A 26,343-nucleotide genomic window follows, 5' to 3' on the forward strand; every position below is an offset into this window, starting at 1 on the left:
CTATAGATTATATGAAACTGTTTATAACTGTGCAAAACAGGATCAAAAGAGTTTAAAAACTATCAGAAAGTTAGAAAAATCAAGTCACATAATTTTGTTTTTAATGTAATGAATAATTTTCCTTTTATCTACCACAGACCTGAGTTGGTAGTTAAGAAGCTACGATACTATGCAAGATTTATAGTAGTTTGTCTTCTTCTCAACAAAATGGATGTTGTGAAGGATCTGGTAAAGGTAAATGTATTTTAATTAAAATCCTGTTTTCTAATTATTTTTTGGTAATTTTGTTTTTTAAAATAGATAAGGTTAAAATAATTTTGATAATCTAAATCATTACAACTTTCAGAGCATGGTAACTTCTGACAAGGGTAATGACAAAAAATTTTTGCAACTCTCTTCATGTTTCAAACACACTTACCAGAGATAATTGTATTAATTTCTTGCTTTTGTCCCCTCAGCTCATTTTACATTTCATCATTCATTAATGAATGGTTGGCAAATGCAAACAAAAGTTAAAATATTTAGTTTAAGATAAAATAATTGAAACATTAGGTTAAGAACAAGTACAGAATGTTTTATAAAGGTGTTGTATGAATGAGTTTTGGTTATTCCTTCTTTTAGTATGTGTTCTTCATTCTGTCCTTCAGTAATTCAGGTAATCAGAGTTAACTGCATTCTACATTCACTTAATCTCTGTAATTATTCCTTGCTACGTTCTGGTTACACTCTGTATTCAGTTAGTGATTTCAGTGGTATATGTCTTGATTTTTTTGGTGCTTAAGTATAACATGCTAATTTTTTTTAATTGAAGTGCAGTTGATTTACAGTATTGTCTTATTTTCAGGTATAAAGCAGAGGGATTCAGTATAACATACTAATGTTTTTTTTTTTTTTTTTAATGAAGTATAGTTAATTTACTGTACTGTGTTAGTTTCAGGTATCTAGCAAAGTGATTCAGTATAACGTGCTGGTTTTGACACACTTTCTTCCTGTATCGCCAGTTACTCATAGGACTGTTTCCAAAAGAAACAGTATGATGTGAATCCAAAGAATTTGTGTTCATTTTTTTAATGTTAAAAATTGGGGGGTTTACCTTTAAGAGTTTCTTTTTAATAAAGTCATTGCTGATTAGCACTGAGTAGTATGTGTCACTAGGTGTCTATGAAGATCTTATTGATGTGTATCATTTTGGAATTTTTGATTTTGAAGCAAGTTCATGTAATTTTCACTCTTTGTTTTGGTTGTAATTGGTACTGTATATTGATAATAATCAAACTTCTTAACTATAACAGTTTCCATCAGGATTATAGTACAATATAGCTATCTTTTGTGTTTTTTTCCTGTAACCATTTTTCCTTTGTGATACTGGGAAATCAGGAACTGTCAGATGAAATTGAAGATTATACTCACCGCTTTAATACTGAAGATCAAGTGGAATGGAACCTGGTACTTCAAGAAGTAGCAGCTTTCATTGAGGTCAGTTCTTGGCAAGAAAGGTTGTCAGAATTATTTAAGTAAATGTATATGTGGTGTACATATTTATTTGTATATGTAAAAAAGAAGGAATAATTTCTTACATTGATGTTTTGTCTTGGCTATAAACCACTTACAGTATTGCTTGTTCTCCAGGCGGACCCTGTAATGGTATTAAATGATGATAATACCATTGTTATCACATCTAATCGCCTTGCTGAAACAGGAGCCCCATTGCTGGAACAAGGCATGATTGTGGGACAGTTGTCTCTGGCTGATGCACTCATTATTGGTAATTGTAATAACCAGGTAAAGAATTGTGAAGGAATTATGCTTAAAATTCACCTTAAAAATAGCACTTTTGATTGTTACAGAATTATGATTTCCTTGTAAATATCCTAACATCTGTTCAGTCCCTGGTTGGAGAACTTAATCCCACAAGACCGCCCAAACCCCCCCAAAATTAAAACCTTGCCTACATAAAGTTCTGTAGAAGTATTATTTAATATGAAAAAGGATATTTGTTTTTTTGCCATGCCATGTGGCTTGTGAGTATCTTAGTTCTCCAACTAGTGATTGAAATCAGGGCCTCAGCTATGAGAGCTCTGAGTCCTAAACACTGGACTGCCAGGGTATTCCCAGGATACAGACTTAAACATTATGTGGTGCCAAAATGTAATACAGTGATTTTAAAATGGGCCATGGTTGTACTTCAGCCTCATTGTTTTGCCAACAGCCAGCATGTTTTATGGGATATAATATAGGTCTCTGTGTTTACATGACTGTTTTTTACAAGAAAAAGAAAAAAATCTGCCTGTGGGGGGACTTCCCTGGTGGTCCAAGTGGTTAAGATCTGCACTTCCACTTCAATACCTGGTTGGGAAAGATCCCTCATGCAGTGTGGTGTGCCAGGAAAAAAAAAAAAAAAAAAACTGGAAATTGATGGATTAATAGATAGGGCAAGATGTTACAAAGCAAATATAAAGAAATGCTAACGTTATAGAATCTGGCTATTGAGCATTTGGGTGTCACTGTATAATTTTTTTCAACTTTCTATCTTTTAAATTTTTTCATAATAAAATGCTGGAGAATAAACTATCCAGTGTCATCAGGTACATATGAAAGTCAAAAGTAACAATGTGATTGAACACTTTAAGGTCTGTGTACTACATTAACGGTCAGACTTGTTTTCCTTGCAGGTTAAGTTCAGTGAACTAACTGTTGACATGTTCCGGATGTTACAAGCCCTGGAAAGGGAGCCAATGAATTTAGCTTCCCAGATGAATAAACCAGGAATGCAGGTGATTTTTCTCCCTACATTTGCAGTTTGCTGCTTCTGCTCCTCATAAGTTCAGTTCAGATCAGTCGCTCAGTCGTGTCCAACTCTTTGTGATGCCATGAATCGCAGCACGCCAGGCCTCCCTGTCCATCACCAACCCCCGGAGTTCACTCAGACTCAACGTCCATCGAGTCAGTGATGCCATCCAGCCATCTCATCCTCTGTCGTCCCTTCTCCTCCTGCCCCCAATCCCTCCCAGCATCAGAGTCTTTTCCAATGAGTCAATTCTTCACCTGAGGTGGCCAAAGTACTGGAGTTTCAGCTTTAGCATCATTCCTTCCAAAGAAATCCCAGGGCTGATCTCCTTCAGAATGGACTGGTTGGATCTCCTTGCAGTCCATGGAATGCTATTATTCAGCAAATGCCACGAGTGTGAATAAAGAACTCTGATAAGACACAGGAGAGAAAGATCAGCATAATGACAGTTTTAAAAAAAGATATTTGATAAAGAGGAGGGTAAAAGTAGACATTGATAATTCACGCGTCAGGTGTGTTTTGTATAGTCATTCCTCTGTATCCACGAGGCACTGGTTCTAGGAACCTTCTGGATACCAAAACTTTCAGATGTTCAAGTCCCTCATATAAAGTTTTTGCATAATGTTTACATATAACCTATACACATCCTCCCATATACATTGAATCATCTCTAGATTACTTATAACATCTAACAGAATGTAAATTATATGTAAATAGCTGTAAATACAATGTAAATGTTATGTATATAGTTGCTGGTGCACAGCAAATTCAAGTTTTGATTTTTGGAACTTCCTGGAAAATATTTTTCGAATATTTTTTATCTGTGGTGGGGTGAATCCATGGATGCGGAACCTACGGATGCAGAAGACCAACTGTGTTTGCATTGTTTTCTGTGTGTAAATATAGGAATCAGCTGACAAGCCTACCAGGCGAGAAAACCCCCACAAGTATCTGCTCTACAAGCCAACCTTCAGCCAACTATACACTTTCTTAGCAGCATCTTTTAAGGTATATATCATCCAGTACTTCCTACTATGTAAGGGAAAAATATGGCTTAAATGGAACCTGAGAGTCACTCTTCTCTCGAATATTTGAGTCAAGAATTTAGGAGAAATATGAAAATGAAAACTGCCTTTAGAGTATCCTAATCATAGCTATTTTTGGAGTAGAAATTGCGTATGACATTAGGAATGATCCCTACCATTAATTAATGAGAATATTGATTAATTATCATTCTACTTCATCTGGATTTTTCTTACTCAGCTGCTTAGGCCTAACAGTCAGTGCAGAACTGAAAAGCAGGAGCAGATTGTGTAAGTGTGTTCCAAATTCAGGCTACTCTGGGAAACATTTTGGTCATCTGAAAGAACCACGGAGTAGGGGATTCCGCTCAGTTTGTATAGAGAAAGGCACAGACGGAAGCTTGTCTTTTAGACCTGTAGTCGGGATCTTTATGTCTCTGATTTAAGTTTTCAGAGAACATTCTTTAAATGATGTTTTTGAAGCAGAGAATATCTTCAAAAGTTTGGGCTGTAGTTACAGATTAATGAATCTCTGCTGTGTAGACAATTGCAAGTTGGAAGTAACAAGAATGATTTTTCTCTTGAAGAAGACCATAATATGTTAAATTAGGTCCTCGTTTCCCCCACAACTTGCTCGTGTATTTATTTTCGGCTGTGCTGTGTCTTTGTCGTCACACGGACTTTTCTCTACTTGCAGTGAGCAGGGCTACTGTCTAGTTGGGGTGCTCGGGCTTCTCATTGCAGTGACCTTTCTTCTTGCGGAGCACAGGCTCTAGAGGGCACGGGCCCAGTAGTTGTGGTTAGAGGGACAAGTGACGTTCAGCCACCCAAGATTGAGCAATACCAGGTCTGTGACGCCCTTAGACGTCCGGGGCTGCACGCGCACTACACTGACTGGCTCAGCGTGTGCCTACCCTATGCTGGCAGGCGTGGGTAACCCGTTGAACCCCGTTAGTGATGGGATCAGGGATTGCAGTTATTCCCCATGAATGATGAATTCCCAGTAAGTGCGGGTCATAAGCTTGCATTGATTAAGTCCCTGCCCTTTGTACACACCGCCCGTCACTACTGCCGATTGGATGGTTTAATAAGTCCCCGGGCTTAGTTGCACGTGGAATCTTCCCAAACCAGGGATCGAACCTGTGTCTGTTGCATTGACAGGTGGATTCTTTACCTGTGAGCCTCCAGGGAAGCCCTCCTCACAACTTTAAAATGTCACGAACTTTCAATGAAACTGTTGTTTTCTGTTTGTCGTTTTGTATGTGTGATTTTCTTTCATTTCAGGAGCTGCCTGCCAATAGCGTGCTTCTGATTTACCTGTCAGCCACTGGCGTTTTCCCCACAGGTCGTTCTGATAGTGAAGGTACAATAAAGGAATGCTCCCTGTTGTGAGCAGGGCTTGAATTCTCTTTATTTTCTACAAGGCGATGGCCCGTAGCCCACGAACCGTCTCACGCTTTCTAGAGAGGCTCCTGAATTTGAAACTTGGTCTATTTGCTGAATTGGCAGTCTTGTAGATACCTATTTTATTTGCTGAAGTCTTATACATGAAGTTAAAAAAATCATCAGTAAATTCACATGTTGCATACATACGTCGCTAACAAATTTGCTAAAAGCAAACATATATATATTTATATTATACAGGGACTAACCAATTACTGCTTCACATCATTGAATTTTTCTGAGCCTTTTGTGCGTTAGAGAATCTGGTCAGAGGCTTCACTGTGGCTGACAGTCTTGTAGAAATCAGTGCACTTTTGTACCTGTGAAAGTTCAAGTCCTTGACATGATTTTGTTTTGTGTCCTTTCTTTGGTCTTACCAATTTAATCTGTAGAATATTGGGATGCTATTTCAGAATAAAACCGTGAAATGGTCCAGAACATATGAGTTTAGAATATATGAAATTGGTCGAAATTGATGAGTAACTTGGAAGTAAACAAGGCAGTTAAATCCTTATCTGGACAGAAATTTTTTTCTTAACATCCTTAGCATTTTCCTCCTCATTTGTTTGTTGAAATTTGCATTCCTTTATACAATGCATGTCCCTGCCATCTTCCTTGCATGACCTACAGATCCTCTTAAAGTGTTAAAATGAAAACAAAACAAAATAAATCTCAGTATTTTCACTGCAGTAGTTTTTTAAGGGGTAAAGCATAACATTAATATTAAAAGTGTTGCAAAATCATGAACTAGTTTTTTGGTAATGAAGTTAATGATTTTATTTGTAAATAATTATTTCCATGTCTTATAACATGGCATTAAATCAAATATTATGCACCCCCACCTATCACGTTGATATCTCTTGTTTTGCTTTTTTCAAAGTACAGTAGGTACTAACTGAATGGGCCTTTGAGAGAGATTTTTTCTCACATCTCATACTTGCTGTTCCATTTACACAAGAGTTTAACTAACTGATAGCACCAGTGGGAAAAGGCTAATTCCTGAACTGGAATTACAGTGGTTGATAAAATAGTAATGATAATGAATTTTCCCCCTACACTGATATTTGACAGTTCTTTTTTTACATGAAGTTTTTGTCAATGAGAATTTTCAAGTCGTACTCAAAGATTCCCCTACATTTTACAATTAGTGACTCACTTAAAATTAAATTTAAGAAATCATTGAACCTTGGTCTCCCACATTGCAAGCAGTCTTTACTGTCTGAGCCACCAAGGAAGCCCTAAAATTATATTTTAAAAAATCATTAGGACTTCATTCTGCAACTCTTTTATCTAAGTAATTTTATTTGTTGAACTTGAGATTTTAATTTTGCTTGTAATGAAAAGATCATTTTGAACATCCCAGATCTCCATTGCTTTTTTTTTTTTTAACCCAGAATAGCCCTGCTCTCAGTGTCTATGCTGAGAGCTTTGTACTTTCCTTCTCTCTAATAAATCCTATTCCTTGCTAAAAAAAAAAAAAAAACCAGAATAATGGGATACAGTAGATTTTTGTTTTGTTTCTCATTATTATCTGAAGAACTAATGATAATGATCTTTTAAAATGCTGAAACAGGCAACATGCTGAAATATTTAAATTCTGTGTTAAATTGAAGTGTTAAATTTTAAATTAATAAAAAATTTTAAAATTATCTTCCACTTGTATCAGTGAGAGATTCACCCGGTACCTTTGTATTTGAACATCATATTAGTGTTACTTTCCAACTGAAGTCTAGGATTCTTCCCTTCTATTTTTATAGGTCCTTATGATTTTGGAGGGGTACTTACTAATAGTAACCGAGATATTATAAATGGAGATGCCATCCACAAACGAAATCAGTCCCACAAGGAAATGCATTGGTATGTATTCAGGTGTCTTTCCCTATTATAAAAATTAAAGTTCTATCTTAAGTGAAGTGGGGACTGTTTTCTAGTACTAGAAATGTCCCCTCAGACAACTGTTCATAACACTTATCTGGATTCCAGCAATATTTCAGGCTCTGACTATCTTAGGCATTTAGAATTGTTGGCTTATATTTAAAAAATTTTTATTGCCTATTTGTTATATGTCAGGCATCATTAAGTCACTGGATATCTATTCATTCAAGTTGGAAGAGGCAATAAATATGTACATAAATAATAATTCAGGACATGATCCATGTTAATATCAACATAAACATTTTAACATAAGATTCTGTTATAAACCTTATAAGGTTCTGGTATAATACAGCAAAACTGAAGTTAGCTGTATGATTTCAGGTAAATTTCATCCATGAATGTTTGCTCAACACATTCACTGCTTGGGCTGTTTTTGGCTCTAGGATTTCTCTAGCTGAGAGATAGCAATTTTATTACAGAGGAAACTGGACTTGCTTGAAACTGTGTTTCTAATAACACTTTACATAAAAACATAACTCTTCAAATTAAAGAGTGGCTAAGGAAGGGCAGAGAGGGAAATGTTTCAATTATTATACATGTAATAGTGAAAGATTCCCCAAGCCATGTGTTGGTGCTATAGTTGACCTTACTTGTAAGTGATTTATATTAGAAAAACCTGTATTTGAGATATATTGGGGTTTGATGATACTGCTCATTGACACATCATTTTGTATATTTACATTTACATTAATATTTATACACATACATGCATTGTCCGCTAACCCGGGGAAAGAGCATGCACACCGATATTGTGATCTAAAGAAGTGACCCTCAAATGCATGTTACTGGACTTTGGGTCCAGTAGTTCTTCCGTGGACCAGTGAATCTGTATCTATAACAAGCACCCCAGCTGATTCCAACGCAAATGTTCAGGGGAAATGTAGGCAATAGTAAGGGGGGAGCCGTCACTTACTGTCTGCAAAATTGAGATATAGCTTAAAATAGCGGTCCCAAACCTTTTCAGCACTAGGGACAGGTTTTGTGGAAGACAGTTTTTCCACGGCACAGGGTGGAGGAGATGGATTTTGGATGATTCAAGCGTATTACATGCATTGTGCACTTTATTTTTATTATTATTATAATATCAGCTCCAACTCAGATCATTAGGCATTAGATCCCAGAGTTTGGGGACCCGTGGCTTAAAACATTAAAAATATTTAAATTGGATATGGATTTTGAAAGACTCATTGAAATAGAAATCTGGTTGTGTTAAATGGCAACCCACTCCAGTCCTCTTGCCTAGAAATTCCATGGACTGAGGAGCCTGATAGGCTACAGTCCATAGGGTCGCAAAGAGTAGGACACAACTGAGCCACTTCACTTTCACTTTCACCTGTTCTTAGGAGGAACTTTTAAAAATATTAGATAAGTCCCTAAATGCTGACTTCTGAGATTTTCATGTGTGTTTAATCCATCTTTAAATGTATAGACTTCTCTTTAGCTTGAATATTCTCTTCTAAAAATACTTATTTATTATTCATCTGGCTGTGTCAGGTCTTCTTGCAGCAAGCAGAAGCATTCATTGTGAGACGTAGGCGTCTCTCTGGTTGTGGCTCGTGGGCTCTAGCAGGCAGGCTCAGCAGTTTAGCACAAGGACTTAGTTGACCTGTGGCATGTGGGATCTTAGTTCTTTGACCAGGGGTCAGAGCCACGTCCTCTGCATTGGAAGGCGGATTCTTAACCACTGGACCACCAGAGAAGTCCCTAGCTTGAATATTCTTGAATAATTATTATGTCTTTTTTTTTTTTTCTTTTTCCCCCAAATAAAACTGCTCACTTGTCTACCCCAATAGATACAGACTTTTTTGGTCTTCTGCTTAATTAACCTTTGTTTTTCTCTCAGTGCTGTGATGAAAAAGAGATGTGAGTAGACCAAACTGAAGAATAAGATTTCTGAGGCTCGGCCGATAGAGTTGTACAGTCATTCACTGTTCCCGTCGTTGTTGTTTCCCCAGCCTCCATCCTGGAGACCTCTACCCCTTCACAAGGAAGCCGCTGTTCATCATTGTCGATTCATCCAACAGTGTTGCTTACAAGGTAAGTTCCGTGCACTCCATCGCACGTTAGACACTACGGCACCACCCCGAGGTAACCAGCCTGAACATGTGCCTTTTTATTTTGCTTTATTTTATTTAATTTTACACAATTTGTATTTAGTCTTTCTTTTCTTTTGAGGTTGTGCATGCTAGTCAGGATCTGGTGCTATGACTAGAAACAAGAAGAAAACGCATGAATGGACACTCAGTGGAAACTAATAAATCCTCCTGCAGGAAAAAAATATGCAAGATTTCCAAGATCTCTGGTGGGAGGTTTATTTTTGTTATATAATGCAGAATAATTTTCTTTTTTAGAGGTGGAAGTATATGGGCAAATTTTCTTTTCCAGTTTTCATACTTTTTCCCCTCTACACACTGAGCTACTATAGTTTAAGTGAAATTTCTATCCCATGTTATGTAGTTAGAGTCACTGAATATCTACACAGATTGTTTTAGATGCACTTAATTTATTTATTTATTTTTTAATTTGTGACAGTAAGTGAACAATGATGACCCTGGATGCTGAAATAAGTAGCAGGGACCGAATGTGAAAATTCCTTGTTTTGTATTTTGCTGTTGAAACAGGTTTTCAGTGGTAGTGTAAAGAATGGCAGCAGCAAGACCCTTTAAAGTTGGATGTTATAATTCAAACTATATATTTTACAGGAAAATGAAAACAAGAGCTTTTGGAGTCCTTTGTATGTAGTTAGAATATTTCATTAGTGGTCAGTATGCTCAGAAATACGCTAGAAACACTGATATGCCAATTAAAGTTATTTCTTTTGTGGGTATTCATATAAATAAATGGAGAAGCAAACATTAATAGGTTTATATCATAGGAGCAGTAGAAATGTCTGCTAGCCAAGAAAGCCGACCCGATGCTTATGTTTTCCATCGAATTTTCATGCTTAGTTTCACTTTTTAAAGTCTGAATTCCAGGAGCATCCAATCCTCCCTAAATTGTTCAGTATGTTTCCTGCTACCCATTCCATCCAGTTTAACATTACAGCTTTTGATTTTTAGGAAAATTAGCTATGTACTTTCTGAAATCCTGTGTGTGCTGTTGTCATTTTTTATCTTTTTGAGAGAGTGGTAAGTTGCTGAAGGAAAAGGTTTATTCACTACCCCAATTAAACATACAAGCCAGAGGAGTCCAAGCATTTTGTGTCTTCAAAATGTGTTCAAAAAAGTGTTCTGTGTCTTTGTCAATGAAAAGGAGTCATTTGCTTCAGTTTAATAATGTAACAGAGTATGTTGATGCACCAGATCAAGTGAATTGCTTACTATGATCTAATGTGCATTTAAAGTATTTTAGCAGTCTGTTAATTTCTACTTAATTTAATTGGACATTATTTGATACCATCTTTTATAATCTCAAGAATATCATTTATGTTATGTACCTGTTCTTTCCAGTGTCGTTTGGATGTAGAATGAGTATTGGATGTTGATTGTTAAAAAAAACACCACTGTGCATAATTGGAATTATATATCATGATTTGATTCTAGATTTCTATATCCTTAGCCCCAGGATAACAGTGGAATAATGGAAAGATTTTTGTGTTTGTTTGGTGTTGATGGCACATGCACTATTACTTCTCTAAAAACTTAAATTATCGAGAACAAACTGATCATTAGAAATGAAATGGGGAGCCCATATACAGTGGGCAAATCAGAGTCTTAACCAATGGACTGCCAGGAAAGTCCTGTACAATGGTTTTAACAGCTAAGCCACACAGTAAAGTTTTTCTTTCCTGTGCAACTTTCTACTTTGCCTGGAGCAAATAATATTATCTTTGCTCCTTATTGGGTTTTTTTTCCCCTGAACTATCACAGATTCAACCCCAAGCTCCTCACCAGTCGTCTTATCTTTCCAGCTGTTCAGATGCATCATTTTATCTCTGGAACAAATTATCTCCCAGAGCCTCTGGACCGGTACCCTCTACACATACTACATAGCTCTCATCCCAGAATCTCTTTTTATTATTATTCTGGGAATTCTTTCTCTCTCTTTTATATTGGATCCCCTGTTTCCTGAATCCCCTATCTTCCTCTTGGACACTGTATTACTGTCTCATTTGGTTTGTTTTTTCATTTTGGTGCAGCATCTCTAGCAAAATCGAGCCTTCTGAGAAAGGATGAATATGAGATAAAACAATCGAAGTCTCACACTTCTGCAAATGTCTTTGATTTACCCTCACACCTGAACGATGGTTTTGGTGTCAGAAGTTATTTCCCTTCAGAATTTGGGAAGCATTGTTGCATTGCTTTCTATCTTCAATATTTCTAGTATTTCTCTCTCTCTCTTTTTTTTTTTCCCTAGTATTTCTTAAGAAGTACAAAGCATTCTAATTCTGGATCTTTCATCTAACCTTTGTTCAGTCCCTGGAAACATATAGGCTCTTCTCTTTGTCACTAGGGTTTTCAACTTAACAGAGTGCCCTGGTCTGGCTTTACTTTTAACTATGGTACTTGGCATGTACTTCGTGAGTCCTTTCAGTCTGGAAATTCTGCCCATTTTCTTGAGTTTTTTCAGTGATTTCCTCCCCTCTGTTTTCTTCTTTTGAGAATTTCTGTCATTCAAGTATTGGACCTTTTGGTCTAGTCCTCAGATTTTTTTTGCCTTTTATTTTCCAACTTCCAGTCTTTTGCTCTTTAGGAAATTCCTTCGCCTTTATCTTCTAAACCTTTTATTGAGCTTTTCATTTGTTTTCTGGATGTTTCTTTCATGAAGACATGGACGGGTGTGTGTAAAACATATATACGTGCACATATATAATTGGTTTTTATCCTGATTGAAATACACTGTCTTTCCTTTGAGAATGTCAAGGATCATTTTTAAAGTTCTCTCTGCATGGTATCTCTCTCCTCCATTATGATTTGCTTCTAGTGCTTTTCCTTCATATTTCATTTTAGAGACTCATAATTTTTGCTTTTCCAATCAGATTTAAGAATGGAAGCTAGCAAAATGGTTGGAATCTCTGAGGTTGTAAGGCAGGGTCGTCACAGTGAGCTGCTCAGTGTGACAATCTAGCTCAGGAGCCATGGACCAGTACCTCCTGTCAGATCATCAGCAGCATTAAAATGAGAAATAAATTTCACAATAAATGTAATGCTCTTGAATTATCCCGAAAGTATCTCTGCACCCCTGGTCTTCCACGAAATCAGTCCCTGGTGCCAAAAAGGTTGGAGACCGCTGGTCTAGCTGGGCCTTTTCATTGAATCATTTCGGGTGTCAGTATCTTGAGGTCTTTCTTCCTGGTCTGGTCATACTCACTGGAGCAGACTCAACTGTTCTGCCCAGAATGTAAAGATCTATTAGCATTATGCTCTGTTCTCCTTGAAGTCTATGTGAGTTTATATTAATATCTGCTTATATATGTATCTCAGAGAAGGCAATGGCACCCCACTCCAGTACTCTTGCCTGGAAAATCCCATGGACCGAGGAGCCTGGTTGGCTGCAGTCCATGGGGTCGCTAAGAGTCAGACACAACTGAGCAACTTCACTTTCACTTTTCACTTTCATGCATTGGAGAAGGAAATGGCAACCCACTTCAGTGTTCTTGCCTGGAGAATCCCAGGGACGGGGGAGCCTGGTGGGCTGCCGTCTATGGGGTTGCACAGAGTCGGACATGACTGAAGCGACTTAGCAGCAGCAGCAGCAGCAGCAGCAGCATACATGTATCTTTATATACCCAGTGCCTCATACTTTAAAAATTCTTAATAAATGTATGTTGAATGATTATTTGAAGATAGGCACCATTATCCTTATTTTATAGTTGAGGAAACTGCCCATGGAGCTTAAATATCTCGCCTGATTGATTCCAGCAGTCTTTCTCATTTCAGTGCTCAGGCTGTTTCTACATTTGGAAAGAGAGGTGCTTTTCATGCTAGTCTGAGTCTCGTTTCAGAGGAGATGGATTGAAATGCTAAGATCTCTTAACAGAACAAGTGTGTCCCACATGTTGACTCTCAAATTTCCATCAGGGTCTAGGCCTCATCTATAGTGATGTAGTACTAGTGGGGTTAAAAAAAACAACTATCATTTTGTCCAACATTTCTTTCAGTTCTGCTTTTTTTTCCCTCCCTTTGGAAGAAGAAAATCCTTTGAGTATTTAATTATTTATGACAGAGCTGGATGCCTGCCAGTGAACATGACTTATACATTTGTCAAAACAGTCATATTTATCTCAGCAGTTTTTGTCCTAAAGTGTTTGGCTGATGGCTGTACGTTGCTGTGGTCTGTGAAGGCGTACACACAAAATTACGTAAGGGTTCTTCTGACAGTCAGCCTCACTCACTCCATTTCCTCCTTGCTACTTTGAAAGACCATCTCCTCATTTGTGTTGTGTGGTTACCTGGGTTTTGTTTCTTTTATATTTAACCTATTTGGAGTTGCTGGACTTCTTAAATTTGTAGGTTAGAGTTTTTCATTACTGCTGGAAAATTCTCAGCCATTATCTCTTCAGACCTTGGCCATACTCTGGCTTCTCTCTCATCTCTTTCTGGACCTCTAATTTTACATACATCATTCTCACTGTGTCATCCACGTCTCTTGACCTCTCTTCCATCTTTTCATTTCTCTGGCTGAAACTTGGATGATTTCTTTCAATTTAGCTTTCAGTTCACAAATTCCTTTTTTTTCAGCTGTGACTAACTTGGATATTAAACTCATTTATTGAGTTCTTTGTTAGTTGTGGTATTTTTCATTTCAGAAAGTTTTGTTTGGTTCTTTTTTCAAGTGATTTATTGCCCTTTTTATAGTTCCCTATTTTCTGTTTTCAAGTTTCTTCTTTATTTCTTTAAACTGAATAGGCCTATTTATCATATTATTTATTATCCATCTGGTAATTCTTACACCTGAAATGTGCTTTTGCTGCCCAAAGATGCCCATTGCTGTTTCTGTATCCCGGTATGCTTGATTATCTTTGATTCGATTATAGTTGTATCCTTAAAATTCTCTGCGATAAATTCACTGAACCCTAGAATGATGATATTTTCATCTAGAGAGGATCTGCATGTGCTTCTGCTACAGAGGCACAGCTTGGGGACTATGTGTTTGGGATTACCTAGGTGGTATAAATTTGGGCTGCAAACATGCAAGAGGGCTGGCTTATAGTTAAAACCCTTAGGGCTGTTTGATTCCTTTGCTGGCTCTTTCTCTATTCTGCTCAGCACCAGGAAAATTTTCTTTGTGATCTGTTGAGGCTTGGTCATGGCAGGTAGGGAAAGTGTGAAATTTGGTTTTTGTTCACCCTAACAGTGAATTCCATGGACTGTATAGTCCATGGGGTCAAAAAGAGTCAGGCACGACTGAGCGACTTTCACATACATACCTACAGTAAAAGTATAGCCCTTTGGGATTCCGGTTTAGCAGGGCTGGTTTTCTATTAGACTCTCATTTTAGACAGACCTTGAGCTCTGACTTCTGTCCCCTTCTCTGTAAGGCCTTTAAAGTCTAAATTCAAGTGGCTCAATTGCCTCAGGGCAGGGGAGGCCTTGTTGTTCTTTAGTTGCTAAGTTGTGTCTGACTCTCTGCGACCCTATGGACTGCAGCGCACCAGGCGTCCCTGTTGTTCACCGTCTCCTGGAATTTGCTCAAACTCATGTCCATTGAGTCAGTGATGTTACCTAACCATTTCATCCTCTGCTGTCCCCATCTCTTGCCTTCAGTCTTTCCCAGCATCAGGAACTTTCCCAAAGAGTTGGCTGTTCGCATCAGGTGGCCCAAGCATTGGAGCTTCAGTTTCAGCATCAATCCTAAAGGCCTGGTGTCAAGCTTATTTTCTTAGTCTCCTCTACTGGTTTTTCCTCATCTCCCTGACCTATCACTGGAGTATTCCTGGGCTCCATCCTTGTTCTTCTTTTCTAGCTACAGCTGACTCCCTAGATGCCCTTAATAGTTTCATGACTTTAATTACTATCTCTGTGCTGACAATTTCCACATTTATATCACCAGCCCAAATCTTTCTCAGTTAACCCCAGACTTGAATATAATCTACGTACTCCACATCTCTCATTGGTGACTCTAATAGAGATTGCAAAGCTAACATGCCCAGGACAGTTTCTAGACCTCTTCTGTGTCCAACTTCCCCATATCAGTTAATGACTATTGTCCTTTTATAGTTGCCCTAGCTCAAATCTTTAGTTTCATTATGAACTTTTCCTTCCCTCACACCTCCATCCATTTCAGAATATTTTCTTGGTTATAACTAATATGCCCAGAATCTTACTACCTTCACTGCCACCATTGTCTCTCCCCTGAATTAATGCAGTAGCCTCATAACTAGGCTTCCTCCTCCTGCCCTTGCTCCCCTACAGGGTGTGCCTGTAAATCAGATTATGTCACTTATCTGCTCTGAAGGCTCCTCATCTCACTAAGGGTATAGGCTTCATGCTTTCTGCTCTCATGCTTCTCCCCCACCCCCCAAATGCATCTCTATCTTCTCTTGTGGTCTCCTTATCACAGTTCTCTTTAGCCACACAGACCTTGCTCTTCCTCAGACATACCTGGCAGTCTTCTGCTTAGAATCTTTGTGTTCTGTTCCTTCAACCGTGAATCCTCTTCCAAAGAACACTTTTTGTTTTCCAGGTGTTTAATCAACTGAAGCCTCTTAATAGAGCTTTCTGTAATTTTGTTGTTGTTCAGTTGCTCAGTTGTGTCCAGCTCTTTGTAACCAGCTCTTTGTGTAGCTCTTTGAACTACAGCACGCCAGGCTTCCCTGTCCTTCACCATCTTCTGGAGTTGCTCAAACTGATGTCCATTGAGTCAATGATGCCATCCAACCATTTCGTCCTTTCTTGTCCCCTTCTCCTCCTGCCTTCAATTTTTCCCAGCATCAGGGTCTTTTCTAATGAGTCAGTTCTTTGCATCAGGTGGCCAAAGTATCGAGCTTCAGCTTCAGCATCAGTCCTTCCAGTGAATATTCAGGGTTGATTTCCTTTAGGATTGACTGATTTGATCTCCTTGCAGTCCAAGGGACACTCAAGAGTCTTCCCCAACACCACAGTTCGAAAGCATTAATTCTTTGGTGCTCATCCTTCTATATGGTCCAACTCTCACATCTGTACATGACTACTGGAAAAACCATAGTTTTGACTATATAGACCTTTGTCAGCAAAATGATGTCTCTGCTTTTTAATACATTGTCTAGTTCGTCATAGCTTTTCTTCCAAGGAGCAAGGGTCTTTTAATTTCATGGCTGCAGTCACCATCTGCAGTGAATTTGGAGCCCAAGAAAATAAAGTCTGCCACTGTTTCCCCATCTATTTGCCATGAAATGATGGGACCGGATGCCATGATCTTTGTTTTTTGAAGGTTGATTTTTAAACCAGCGTTTTCACTCTTCTCTTTCACCTTCATCAAGAGACTCTTTAGTTCCCTCTTTGCTTTCTGCTATTAGGGTGGTGTTATCTGCATATCTGAGGTTATTGATATTTCTCCTAGCAATCTTGATTCCAGCTTGAGCTTCACCCAGCCTGGCATTTCGCATGATGTACTCTGCATGTAAGTTAAATAAGCAGGATGACAATATACAGCCTTGATGTACTCCTTTCCCAATTTTGAACGAGTCAGTTGTTCCATGTCCAGTTTTAACTTTTGCTTCTCAGGAGATAAATAAGGTGATCTTGTATTCCTGTCTCTTTAGAATTTTCACCAGTTTGTCAACACAGTTAAAGGCTTTAGCGTAGTCAATGAAACAGAAGTATATGTTTTTCTGGAATTCCCTTGCTTTTTCTGTCATCCAGTGGATGTTGGCAATTTGATTTCTGGCTCCTCTGCCTTTTCTAAATCTGAAAGTTCTTGGTTCATGAACTGTTGACGTCTCACTTGGAGAAATTTGAGCATGACCTTGCTAGCCTGTGAAATGAATCTATTGTGTGGTAGTGTGAACATTCTTTGGCATGGCCCTTCTTTGGGATTGGAATGAAAACTGACCTTTTTCAGTCTTGTGGCCACTACTAAGTTTTCCATACTTGCTGGCATATTGAGTGCAACACTTTAACAACGTCATCTTTTAGTATTTGAAATAGTTCAGTGGGAATTCTGTCATCTCCACTAGCTTTGTTCATAATGATGCTTACTAAGGCCCACTTGACTTCACAATAAGGAATTAATGATATGAGCTACAGTCAGCTCCCAGTCTTGTTTTTGCTGACTGTATAGAGCCTCTCAATCTTTGGCTACAAAGAATATAATCAATCTGACTTCAGTGTTGACTATCTGGTGATGTCCATGTGTAGAGTTGTCTCTTGTGTTGTTGGAAGAGGATGTTTGTTATGACCAGTGCGTTCTCTTGGCAAAACTGTTAGCCTTTGCCTTGCTTCATTTTGTATTCCAAGGCCAAGCTTGCCTGTTACTCCAGGTATCTCTTGACTTCCTACTTTTGGCATTCCAGTCCCCTATGATGAAAAGGACATCTAATACATTTAATCCTTGCAACCCAATGTGTTATTTCTGTTAACCCTGTTTTACAGATAAAACCAAGGCACAAGATGGCTGATTTGGAATTGAAATGCAGTCTGATTATGAATCTTTGCTTTACTGCCAGCTGTACTCTGCTGTCTTTGCATATGTAGCACTTGTCAACCTCTGTAATATTATATAACTTTATTTTGTTCATTGCAGGTTGCTACCTGCCACCTCCACCCCCATCTAAATGTCAGCTCCAGAAAGACGGGATTTTTTTTTTAATCTGTTTTTTTGTTTGTTTTGGTTTGTTTTTTCTTACTGCAGTACCCCTAGCACCTACAACAGTATCTAGTTTGTAGGTTCAATGAGTATCTTTTGAAGAAAAGAGATCTTTGAAAAGGTACTATGTAGTATTTTAAAGTTGTAAAGTTGAGTTCACCAATAAGCTCTTTTAAACTTTTATAATCTATACAATTCTAGAGCAGTGTAAAATGTCAGAAATACCCAATTCATTCTATAACAGGCCAGAAGACATTTATATGACCTTGAGCAACTGAACAGCAGCAAATACACCTACTAATAGAATAATCTGCCAGAAGAGTTTATCTGAAAAATGCAAGGAGATTGCATATATGAAAATCAGTCAGTACTGTATTCCCTGTTACCTTTTACCCATTTTTCTATTGAAACAGTGGTCTTTTTCTTATGGATTTGGAAAAGCTCTTTCTATATTAAGGAGATTAATCCTTTGTAAAGTGAGTTGCATATGTTTTCCCCAGTTCAGCTTCTTGCTTTTGCTTTAGTTTATGCTGTATTTTACAGTTCACAAGCCTTTGGTTTTTGTAATGGGTTTGTCAATCTTAATTACAACCGTCAGGAAGATCTTCTACATTAGAGAAGTTACCCTTATTTTCTTATATTTTCTTTCAGCACTGTTGCTATTTAATTTTTTACATTTAAATTGATTATATTAGGAATTCATCCTAGATTTTGGTATGAAGTATGGCGTTTTCTAGATAGATGTCAGTTTTTCCTGCCAGTCCCAACCATCATCCATATCATATATCCTTAAGCCTCATCTATTTCGGGGTCTAATTCTGAACTCTTCATTTTCTTCCATTGGTTTTTCTGCCTCCTTTTATGCCAAGGCACATATTTTTAATTACTGAGGCTTTAAAGTATGTTTTAATAACTGGTAAGTCTAGTTTCCCCTCTTTACTCTATTCAGCTTTATTTTTATTTATTTTTTGGCCACATCACATTGCATGTGGGATCTTAGTTCCTCAGCCAGGGATTGATCTTGTGTCTCCAGCAATGGAAGCACATTATTCAGGAATTCTTAACCACTGGACCGGAAAGCAAGTCCCCCTGCTCTTCTTTTTCACAATTTTCCTGGCTAATGTGTCTTATCCAAATGCACTTTATAATTTCTTTGAATTGCAGGGGGAAAAAAAATCTGTGGCCATTTCTGTTAAGGTTGATTTAAATTTTAATAAATTAGTATAATGACATCTTTAGAATGGGTTTCCCTCTAAGAACATAGTATGTCTTTCTGTTTGTTCAAGTCTTCATGTTTATCATTCAAAAGTATTTTTTAGTTGTTTTGGTGTTTTTTCACTTAAGTTTACTCCTAGGAGTTTTCTCTCTCTTGTTGTTTTACCATACAGTTTATGATTCTACTTCTCATGTAGCTCTGCCGTTATGGAAAGGACAGTATTAATCATGCAGCAGTAGTGAGTGTCAGTTTAATTCTCACCGTAAATTAACACATTGACCTTCTGGTTTTATGCATCATTCTGTACAATCTATTATCATGATTCACAGCAAGAGATGAATCCAGCCTTCCCATACCTGTAAGTCAGGTTTTATAGCCTGTGAGGCTGGGAGCCAGATCCTAGATCTTGGCAAATCTACCCTTGTAAATCCTAGGTGTGCTGCTCAATGGAGTGGCCTCTTAAACAGCCATGTGGCCTCTCCCTGTAACACTACAACCATGTGTGTGCCTTTACTTTAAAAATCAATAGTTCATTTAATAAATGTCACCATTTTAAGAAAGCCTATTATGCATATTAGTTATACTTGAACGACAGCCTCTTCAGCCGTTACTGATGTTTCTGCATCTACTTAAGAGTAAAAGAACCTGATCTATACACTAGTGATATGCTTTGGAAAATTACTGAGTAACTGTCATTGGTCAAATCTTTAATGAAAGTTTTAAACTCTTGTATATTACAGAATTTCACAAACTTATTTGGACAGCCACTAGTCTGCTTGCTTTCTCCTACAGCCTACCCAAAAGCTTTACAAGGTATGTTCTTTCATTCCCTGTTATATCCATAGGTCGCAAATCAACTTATATCTTCATCTTGAATAATGCTGTTCTGATCTTCGTCTCCCCCATCTATAGTGGTCAGTTGTAGGTTTATAGTGTTGAATGTGGCAAGTATCAGTCTGAAATAAACCCAGAAGTCTTGCCAACAATCAGACTTCCTGAATGGGCTACAGTCAGGCCTTGAGATAGGTCTAAAAGAAATGATAAAACATCCTTGAGAAGAGAGTGGTTTTGGTTCCCTTGCTGTTGGGGAACTTCATGTTGATATATGGCAAAACCAATATAATATTGTAAAGTTAAAAATAAAATTAAATTAAAAAAAAAGATATTGTTAATTAAAGCCAGAAAAAAAAAATTTTTTTTGAGGGTGTGCTTGTCTTCATCCACATAGTACTGTTTCTTCTATGTCTGGCTGTATATTTTAAGTATCTTTTAAGACCATGAGAAATCTGGTCTAGGACACTTCTTAATCCATGCCCAAGGATTAGGATAACCTAGCTGGCACAACTTAAAGGGTTTCTTTTATTCACATTTTTACATCACTGTATTTTTAACATTAAAAAAACCTCTTCTCAATGTGCCAGAGAGACAGGTCAGTGTTTTGCCGTTTCTCAAGTGGCTGAGAAATGAAAATTTTTTTGTCTTAAATAATTTGTCCTCAGTAAGCAACACATAAAATCTGATTCTAACGCCTAGTCACTAAGCTAGGTAAAATACTAAACAAACCTTACTCCTGTTTTAGCAGTACTTGTCACTGTTTCACTATCTTCCTAACCGTGAACAGTGCTGGTGTCTCTCTGTGGGGGATGGCATTTTACTGCTACTTCCCAGCCAGAAGTCCTGTCTGCTGATATAGTTTGACACAGGAGGTGATGGTCAGCATTTGAATGCCTGAGAGAAGCTGGAGACTTTTCACCGTTGTTTTAAGGTAAGTTCTGCTATTTAACAGGGAAAAACGTGTAGACATACTAAGTTCATGTATCTAGAAGACAAATCACTAAGGAATAGAACTTACCTTCAAACAACGGTAAAACTCTCCCGCTTTGAGGACTTGGTTAACCTGTTTCTTACCATTTCTGAAGAAATGTAACCCCTTCCAATGGCGAGTACTTTTTGCTATCACTTTTTTCCTATCATGAAACAGCTTTATTTTAAATTGCATGAACAAATGGGTTAATACCGATTATTTAATCAGAAAGGTTTTATTGTGAAGAGGGTAAAAACACAGACTCTAAAGGCAAATTGATCATATTTGAATCCCAACTCTGCCCCCTACGAGCTGTGTGACCTTGGGAAGTTCCTCAGGCATTCTGTGCCTCAGTTTCTTTGCTAATAAATGGAGATAATAATAGTACCTACCTCCTTAAAGAATTCTGAGTACACAGTAAGTATTCAATATGTGTTAACTAGTGTCATTATTGTAATACGCTTAATTTAAATATATGTCCTTAACGTGTCTTAGTCTAGAATCCTATCTGGTGTGCTATGAAAGTAGATGAAATGATGTCCCAAGTGAAGTTGAAGGATGCGTAAAATTAGACAGGTAGATAGGAGTGAAATATGGTTGAATAAGAGTGTTTTAGCAAAGAAATCGGAGAAGGCAATGGCACCCCACTCCAGTACTCTTGCCTGGAAAATCCCATGGACGGAGGAGCCTGGTAGGCTGCAGTCCATGGGGTCTTTAAGAGTCAGACATGACTGAGCAACTTCACTTTCACTTTTCACTCTCATGCATAGGAGAAGGAAATGGCAACCCACTCCAGTGTTCTTGCCTGGAGGATCCCTGGGACAGTGGAGCCTGGTGGGCTACTGTCTATGGGGTCTCACAGAGTCGGACACGACTGAAGTGACTTAGCAGCAGCAGCAGGAGCAAGTGACCAAAAGGCGGCCTTCAAGGCTTGTTAGCTGGCTTCAATGGCTTGTTAGCTGGCTTCAGAAGATAATCGTTCCAGAGAACCAAGAGGACTTGGTGATAGACAGGATGACGGAATCAAGGAGAGGAGGGAAACATGGACTTCCAGGTTTCTGGCTTAGGTGCTGGTAGCAATGATAATCCTGGATAAGATTTATAAGAGAACAAATAGGGGGAAAGAATCTGCTTCTGAGTGTCAAGTTTAATGTGTTGAGTTTGAGGTTACCTTTGAGAGTTAGTTTAAATGTCATAGTCGGGAGCTACTGTGTCCAGTAGAAATATAGGAATCACATGTATGATTTTAAGTTTTCTAGTAGCTACTAGAAATACCTTTTTTAAAGTCTTTAGAGACAAACAGGTGAAATTAAGGTTAGTGGTACATCTTTTTGTACTGAGGCTTTGAAATCCCATGTATATTTTACACTTCACAGTGAGTGTCAGTTTGGACACTCTTTGAAGTGCCTGGTGGCTGCTGTGGAATAGTGCCATTCTGGACCTAAGGAGCTCAGTTAGGCTGCAGCTAGAGAACTCTGAATTAGTAGGCACATAAGTGATAACCAAAATCATGTGCATAGGGGACATCAGCAACGTGTAGAGAGAAAATACTGATGTTTATGGGATAGGTAAAGAAAGAGCAACTAACAAAGGAGAATGAAGGTGACTGGCAGCTCTAGTGCTCCTCAGGAGGTTCCATCAGGAACTGCCCATGATCCAGCACTTGCCATATTTGCATGGAAGTTGTTAGCTGGAGGGGAAAAAGCAAAGGAATATGTTTGTTTTCTATTTCTCTTTTAAGTTGATGAGGTTCTATCTTAAATTTGTTTAGCAGAAAGCAACATACTTGGGCTTTGCTTTTGTAGTTCTAAGCCAAATCTACCTGGCTGAATTATAATTTAATGATATACGTATATATATTATGAATGTTATATATAACATTATAATGTTAACATTATTATAATTAACATTAATTTTATACATATATATTAAAATGTTCCTCAAATGCCTCTCTTTTGTGAAACTGTTTTCTATATATTTAACATGTTTGTTATTACAGATCAATCTCAACGAGGTAGCCTGTTCACTCTGTTTTTGAACAATCCTCTAATGGCCTTCCTATTTGTCTCTGGACTGTCAAGCATGCGTAGAGGCCTATGGGAAAAGTGTCAAGAATATCTTCGAAAAATCAACCGTGACATTGCCCAGCTACTGACCCATTCACGTTCAATAGGTACCCTACTACTATAACTGCACACTTAACAAAATGTACTATCCTGGTTTAAAATTGTTTAAATTGTTTGATGTAATGGTATTTGTTGAAGGTAGGAAAGTTGAGAAGGTTTTCCTGAACATTTCTTCCCTTTTGAAGTGTATTTTCCACTTAAGTATCCTTTTACTATCACTTTTCTCCTTTTTGCAGATCAGGCATTTCTCCAGTTTTTTGGAGATGAATTTCTTCGCTTGCTTCTCACGAGATTTATCTTTTGTTCAGCCACCATGAGGATGCACAAGATTTTTCGGGTAGGCAAACAATATCATTAAAGATCAATCTTGCCATTTTAGGTATTTAAGAATCATGTTTTACCTGTATTAAGTAAACTTTGAATAGATCCAAAATAATATTCATACATTAATATGTAAGGTATGAAGATGAACAGTATCAGGCACATCTGAGTATCTACCATTCAGTTTAAGAAGCGGAAAGTTTTCATTACTTTTGAGGCCCCTCAAGGGGCCTTCCTGATCTTATCTCCCTCTCAAATGAAGCTAAAACCCTGAATTTTGTAATTGTCATTATAGTTTTGTCACATGTCACTCATTATCTTCTGATAATGGCCCTTTGGGTTGTGTCTGGTTTGCTATTGTTAAAAATGACACCACTGTGAAATCTTCCGTCGGTTACCTGGCACACATACAGATTTTCTCTGGGGAACGTACCTAGTAGTGGATTACAGGGTCAGACACTGCAGGTGTATTCAGCCTTACTAGTTAAAGGCCTGGCTGCACCAGTCCACAGTTGCACTAGCCATGTGTAAGAGTTGCCGTTTCCAGTAGTCATGTATGGATGTGAGAGTTGAGCCATACAGAAGGCTGAACACTGAAGAATCAATGCTTTCGAACTGTGGTGCTGGAGAAGACTTTGAGAGTCCCTTGAACTGCAGGGAAATCCTACCAGTCAATCCTAAAGGAAATCAACCCTGAATATTCATTCAAAAGACTAATGCTGAAGCTTAAGCTCCAAATCTGGCCACCTGATACAAAGAGCCAACTCATTGGAAAAGACCTTGATGCTGGGAAAGATTGAAGGCAAAAGGAGAAGGGGATGACAGAGGAAGAGATGGTTAAATGGCATCACCAACTCAATGGACATGAGTTTGAGCAAGCTCCAGGAGATGGTGAAGGACAGGGAAGCCTGGTATTCTGCAGTCCATGGGGTTGCAAAGAATCAGACACGACTGAGCGACTAGATAACAACAATCCTTGCCAACACCTGTTGCTGTTATTCCTTATGTTTCATGTGAATCTGGTGGCTGTTAAGTAGTAGGTCCTTGTGGTTCCAGGTGTCATTTCTGGGATGACTGTTGAAGTCGAACAACTTTTCATATGTGTTCTTTATGAAGAGTGTGTTCAAGATTTTGGTCTGTTTTGCTCTAAGTAGTTTGGTTTCTGTGTAGTCGTGTAACTATTAACTTGTAACATTTATCAATCTCTTTTTTCAGTCATCAGTTCATCTCAGTTTTTGATGCATTTTGAAGTAAACTGTGGACTTTACCCCTCAACACTTCATCATGCAAATAAATAACTGGATTTTATAGTTATGTATTTATTTTTTTACTTCTTTTTTTAATGTAAACTTTACATATAATGAAATACACAGAACTAATGTGTACCATTAGGTGAGTTTTAACAAATATATATATCTTGGGATTTCAATAAAAATAAATAAATTTTTTAAATACATACACCTTTGTAACTCAAACTTCAGTCAAGTTTTACGACAGCATCATTCCAGAAAACTTTCTCCATATCCCTTTCTAGTTAGCCTGCTACCCGTTATCCCAGAGGCAGTGCTGTTTTTATTATTTTCATTTCAGATTAGTGTCAGCTATTTACACAATGTACTTGAATTAAACTGTGTAAACCTTCTTTGATGAAGTGTATTCTTAAGATTTATCTGTGTTGTTTCATGCAGAAGTAACTCATTCTTTTGAGTAGTTCCGTTTTCTGAATGTGTCACAGTTTATTTAAGCCTTCTCTTTTTGATGAATACTTGGGCAGATTTAAACTTTTGACTTTTATAGATAAAGTGGCCATGAACGTTCCCATAGAAATCTTTTTTCCAAAGACTTCTGTTTTGAATTTTCTTGGCCATAGGATATGTATGTCTTTAGTTTTATAAGAAACTGCCAGATCTTTTCCTCAAACTAGCTGTACCGTTTTCTTTTCCCAGCAACTGCATATAAAAGTTGCTTTGCACCCTTGCCAACACATGATGTTGTCAGCCTTAAATTTTTTTTTTTAGTCTTAAATTTTTAAAAATTTATTTATTTTTAACTGAAGGATAATTGCTCTACAGTATTGTGTTGGTTTTTACCAAATATCAACATGAATCAGCAATAGGTTTACTCATGTCCCCTCCCACTTGAACATCCCTCCCAATCCCACTCCTCTAGGTTGTCACCCAGCCGGGTTTGAGAACCCTGAGTCATACAGCAAATTCCCATTGACTGTCTATTTTACATATGGTAATGTATGTTTCCGTGTTACTCTCTATACATCCCCACCCTCTCCTTCCTGCCCCACCCAGAATTGTCCATAAATCTGTTCTCTATGTCTGTGTCTCCTTTCAGTTCAGTTCAGTTGCTCAGTTGTGTCCAACTCTTTGCGACCCCATGAACCGCAGCATGCCAGGCCTCCCTGTCTATCACCAATTCCTGGAGTCCACCCAAACTCATGTCCATTGAGTCGGTGATGCCATCCAGCCATCTCATCCTCTGTCATCCCCTTCTCCTCCTGCCCTCAATCTTTCCCAGCATCAGGGTGTTTTCAAATGAGTCGGCTCTTCGCATCAGGTGGCCAAAGTATTGGAGTTTCAGCTTCAACATCAGCCCTTCCAATGAATATCCAGGACTGATCTCCTTTAGGATGGACTGGTTCGATCTCCTTGCAGTCCAAGGGACTCTCAAGAGTCTTCTCCAACACCACAGTTCAAATGCACCAATTCTTCGGCACTCAGCTTTCTTTCTAGTCCAATTCTCACATCCATACATGACCACTGGAAAAACCATAGCCTTAACTAGACAGACCTTTGTTGATAAAGTAATGTCTCTGCTTTTTAATATGCTGTCTAGGTTGGTCATAACTTTCCTTCCAAGGAGTAAGCGTCTTTTAATTTCATGGCTGCAATCACCATCTGCAGTGATTTTGGAGCCCAAAAAAATAAAGTCTGACACTGTTCCCACTGTTT

General features: G+C 38.0%; 1 protein-coding gene across 3 annotated transcripts in view; it reads left to right on the forward strand.

Annotated features, from left to right (window-relative positions):
• SCAI (suppressor of cancer cell invasion) overlaps window positions 1–26,343 on the forward strand; it is a 124,260-nt gene that overhangs the window by 78,822 nt on the left and 19,095 nt on the right. Inside the window, exons 7-17 of one of the 3 annotated variants that reach the window (XR_011465979.1) lie at window positions 138–234; window positions 1,378–1,476; window positions 1,630–1,782; window positions 2,673–2,774; window positions 3,695–3,796; window positions 5,095–5,173; window positions 7,011–7,110; window positions 9,144–9,225; window positions 19,870–19,942; window positions 23,015–23,106; window positions 23,296–23,396. Coding sequence is in view for 1 of the 3 variants with exons in the window: in XM_070378998.1 (XP_070235099.1) it covers window positions 138–234; window positions 1,378–1,476; window positions 1,630–1,782; window positions 2,673–2,774; window positions 3,695–3,796; window positions 5,095–5,173; window positions 7,011–7,110; window positions 9,144–9,225; window positions 19,870–19,942; window positions 22,933–23,106; window positions 23,296–23,396 (1,162 nt within the window). In the remaining 2 variants the exon portion in view is untranslated. Of the gene's footprint in view, window positions 1–137; window positions 235–1,377; window positions 1,477–1,629; window positions 1,783–2,672; window positions 2,775–3,694; window positions 3,797–5,094; window positions 5,174–7,010; window positions 7,111–9,143; window positions 9,226–19,869; window positions 19,943–20,750; window positions 20,895–22,932; window positions 23,107–23,295; window positions 23,397–26,343 lie in introns of those variants that run through there. The other 2 variants (XR_011465978.1, XM_070378998.1) reach the window with 2 other exon arrangements.

The sequence above is a fragment of the Bos mutus genome, chromosome 11 (genome assembly GCF_027580195.1).
Source record: "Bos mutus isolate GX-2022 chromosome 11, NWIPB_WYAK_1.1, whole genome shotgun sequence".
NCBI classification, from domain to species: domain Eukaryota; kingdom Metazoa; phylum Chordata; class Mammalia; order Artiodactyla; family Bovidae; genus Bos; species Bos mutus.